Here is a 3199-nt window from a genome sequence, read left to right as displayed (position 1 = left end):
ATTTGAGGACAGAAAATACAGTTAAATGATTAAGAATTAAACAATATTTCAAGAAAGAACAAAGAAATTTATAAAGAAATAAATAAAACTAATATTTCCAATTCCTTAATATTTTATCCAGTAAATTATTACTGAGGGATGAAACTGCAATGTCTATACCAGACACCATATGACAGACACCATATGACATTTAACAGCAATGGGTCTTGATAACCAATATATCATTCTTAATCAAATGTATCATTAATAAATAAGGATTTTTGTTCATTTATACAACTGATGACTGTTTGTATAGCAACATGGAAACGTTGCATATTAGTGTATTCAATCAGACATTTCACTAGACATACAGTAGATTCTTCTTTTCATTCAATGAATCATCATCAGACAAATTTCCTTGGGGGGGGGTCTTTTATTTAAGAAGGTTGCTTAGACGAAATAGCACACAAAGAAAACATGAGCACTTCCAGCATTTACAGCACATTTGGATCCCTTTTCCCCAACAACTTTTCCTTGCGTGAACACCTCCATAACAACTGGACCTTTAATGACCTGACGCCTTTCTCCATCGACTTTCTTTTTGCGGGACATGAACCGGACACCATAGTTTTAATGGTGATGTACGTAATCTCTTTCCTAACCGGACTGGTGGGAAATATTCTGGCTCTGTTGGTGCTGACGCGCAGGAGGAATCGCTTGTCGGGAGCTTCAGCCACCAGGAGATTGCTGATCAATCTGGCGGTGTGTGATATGATGGTGGTGTGTGTCTGTATGCCAGTGAATTTAGGACATCAGGTGTATAACGCCTGGGTGTTTGGAGACTTTCTGTGCCGAGCCGTGCCGTTCGTTCAGGCTGCATCCGTCTCCGCCAGTGTATTGAATCTGGCTGTGATCAGTCTGAACAGATATTACAGTGTCCACAGTCCACTGCACGCCAGGTCTTTCTTTACGGGCAGGAAAATGACATGCATGATATCGATGGTGTGGATTGTGTCATCCGCACTGTGTTTGCCGTTGGTTTTCATGAACGCAACCAAGACGCTTTCCATACTGGACGGCATGCACGCGGTGACCGTGTGCGTGGAGAACTGGTCCAAAGTCAAACTGCGCCAAGGTTATAACTTTTTACTCTTCTGCTCGTTGTACGCATTGCCTGTGGTTTTTAACCTGGTCATCTGTTTCCTGACCGGTTGGAAATTAAGCAGAAGTGACACAACATCAGCACCAGCAGAGTCCAACGCGCTCGCGCTCACGCGTTCGGTATCGCGCACGAAGACTCGCAGGAGAATCACCAAGATGGTTTGTGCGCTTGTTCTCCTTTTCACGTTTTCCTGGCTGCCACTGTATGTTGTAGACATCTGGATCGACTCCAGCTTTCCAGATGGAAACGACGATGCTGGTCATCGTTGGATTCTTCGGGGCAGACCGTTTGCGCAATGGCTTGGTCTCACCAACTCATCCATCAATCCTCTCTGTTACTGCTTTGTCGGAAACTTGTACAGATCGGCCAAAAAGATCAGAAGGAGTTACAGAGAAAAGATTTCGTCGGTTTTAAGTCTCACCGAAAGATCTTCATCTTCAGTTAGCAAATCTGTCTCTAAAGTACAGCAACACAGCTCATCTACTCGTGCTGCTCAGACATCAGAAGATGTACACTGCAAAAAATGACTTTTTTACTTAGTATTTATGTCTTGTTTTCAGTACAAATATCAAAAATTTCCTAAATCAAAATTTATTTCCTTGATGAGCAAAATGACCTAAGAAAATAGTTTTAAGACAAAATGTGTGCTTAAAACAAGCAAAGAAATCTGCCAATGTAAGACAATTTCTTTAAAGATTTTTTTTGGCAGATTTTTTGCTTGTTTTAAGCAAAAATTCACTTAAGTTTTATGTTTTTTGTCTAAATACTAGACTTCATGCATCTTCTAGACTTCACTAGAAAATGCATCTTGAATTAAGTTAAGAATATTTAGGTATTTGTAATGAAAACAAGATAAGTAAGAAAGTCATTTTTTGCATCTACAAAATACTCAAGCTGCCTGGAAGTCAAAGTTTCATTTCTGAATGAGAAGTTGTATCGGAAATGTAGGCTTCTTTATAAAAACTTTCATTAAAAGCATGACATGGCAATTCGTACGTATTTTACGAGGTAGCTAATTCGTATTGATTCGCACGACCACAGATTAGATTGAAAGAGACCATATGCTTATGAATATAAACTGTTTATAGGGCACTTAAAGTTTCATGACATTGCTAAGTATGTTAGTATTTAAATGTCATTTGGGCTCCCAATTTAATTTAATAAACGAATTAGTGAATTACGCAATTTTGTCTGTTTCCCCAGATGTCAGAATGCATAAACTCCAAAAGTTTAAATCACAGCATGTTTTAAGTTTTTTATTAGATTTTCAATATAGTCTCTGTCTTTTGGACATAACTGCATTTTAACTTAATATAATATGTAATAATACAATAAATATTTATTTTACTCTGTGTCTTTATTATGCTTGTAATTTTTACACATTTATAAAAAATAAATAATTATTTACTTTGTCTTTCTAAATGGAAAGCATTGCATTAAAATGATGTGTTTTCTTATCCTGATGTACCTAACAATTAAAATTTCCATGCATGAGCATTTGAAAAGTGTGAGAAATCATCTTTGCTGTTTGCAGAGATTTTATAACGGTTATTGAGGGTTGGTTATAGACATCCTTCTTCTCCGCAGCTTTGTGTTGGTATTTCTGATGATGTTCTTTGTCAATTAATATTAAATAAACCCGAAGAGTGCCTCCTATACGATTACTTTAAAACACAAATAAGGTTTATAGGCTACAGCTATTTGAAACAAAAAAGTGATGTAAGTGCTTTGACTGATCCAGAATGCAGCCTTGATTTAAAGGAAAATTGATTGAACATTCTGTGACTTCAAATGAAGCAGCCCTGCAGAATTCAAGGTCTTTAAATGAATGCAGTCTGAATATGAAAGCTGAGAGGACAGCATGCTTTTGAATATTCACACATCAAACCTGGTACGGTTATTTAAGAGAACAATTGTAGAGAATGAGATTAAAGTGTTGTAATTTTTAAAAATGTCTATTAACATTTGTTAGGTTTTCTATATGTTCACAGTATAGACAAAGGGTATATACGTCCAGTCTTCAGAAACATGATGATTCAGCAGGAGTGAAAGATTGAT

At 36.9% G+C, this 3199-nt stretch overlaps 1 protein-coding gene across 1 annotated transcript; it reads left to right on the top strand.

The window, feature by feature from the left end:
- Window positions 1–456: 456 nt before the first annotated feature.
- LOC135734462 (galanin receptor 2a) lies at window positions 457–1756 on the top strand. The gene has a single exon (XM_065253329.2). The coding sequence runs from the start codon at window positions 457–459 to the stop codon at window positions 1666–1668; it is 1212 nt and encodes a 403-aa protein (XP_065109401.1). The 3' UTR covers window positions 1669–1756.
- Window positions 1757–3199: the final 1443 nt, after the last annotated feature.

The sequence above is a fragment of the Paramisgurnus dabryanus genome, chromosome 1 (genome assembly GCF_030506205.2).
Source record: "Paramisgurnus dabryanus chromosome 1, PD_genome_1.1, whole genome shotgun sequence".
Taxonomy (NCBI): domain Eukaryota; kingdom Metazoa; phylum Chordata; class Actinopteri; order Cypriniformes; family Cobitidae; genus Paramisgurnus; species Paramisgurnus dabryanus.
The sequence above is the reverse complement of the archived record's forward strand: the minus strand, read 5'-3'. Positions and strand labels throughout refer to the sequence as shown.

Excerpts from the sequence above, each read along its gene's own strand:
- LOC135734462 (XM_065253329.2), top strand. The coding sequence starts at position 457 with ATGAGCACTTCCAGCATTTACAGCACATTTGGATCCCTTTTCCCCAAC.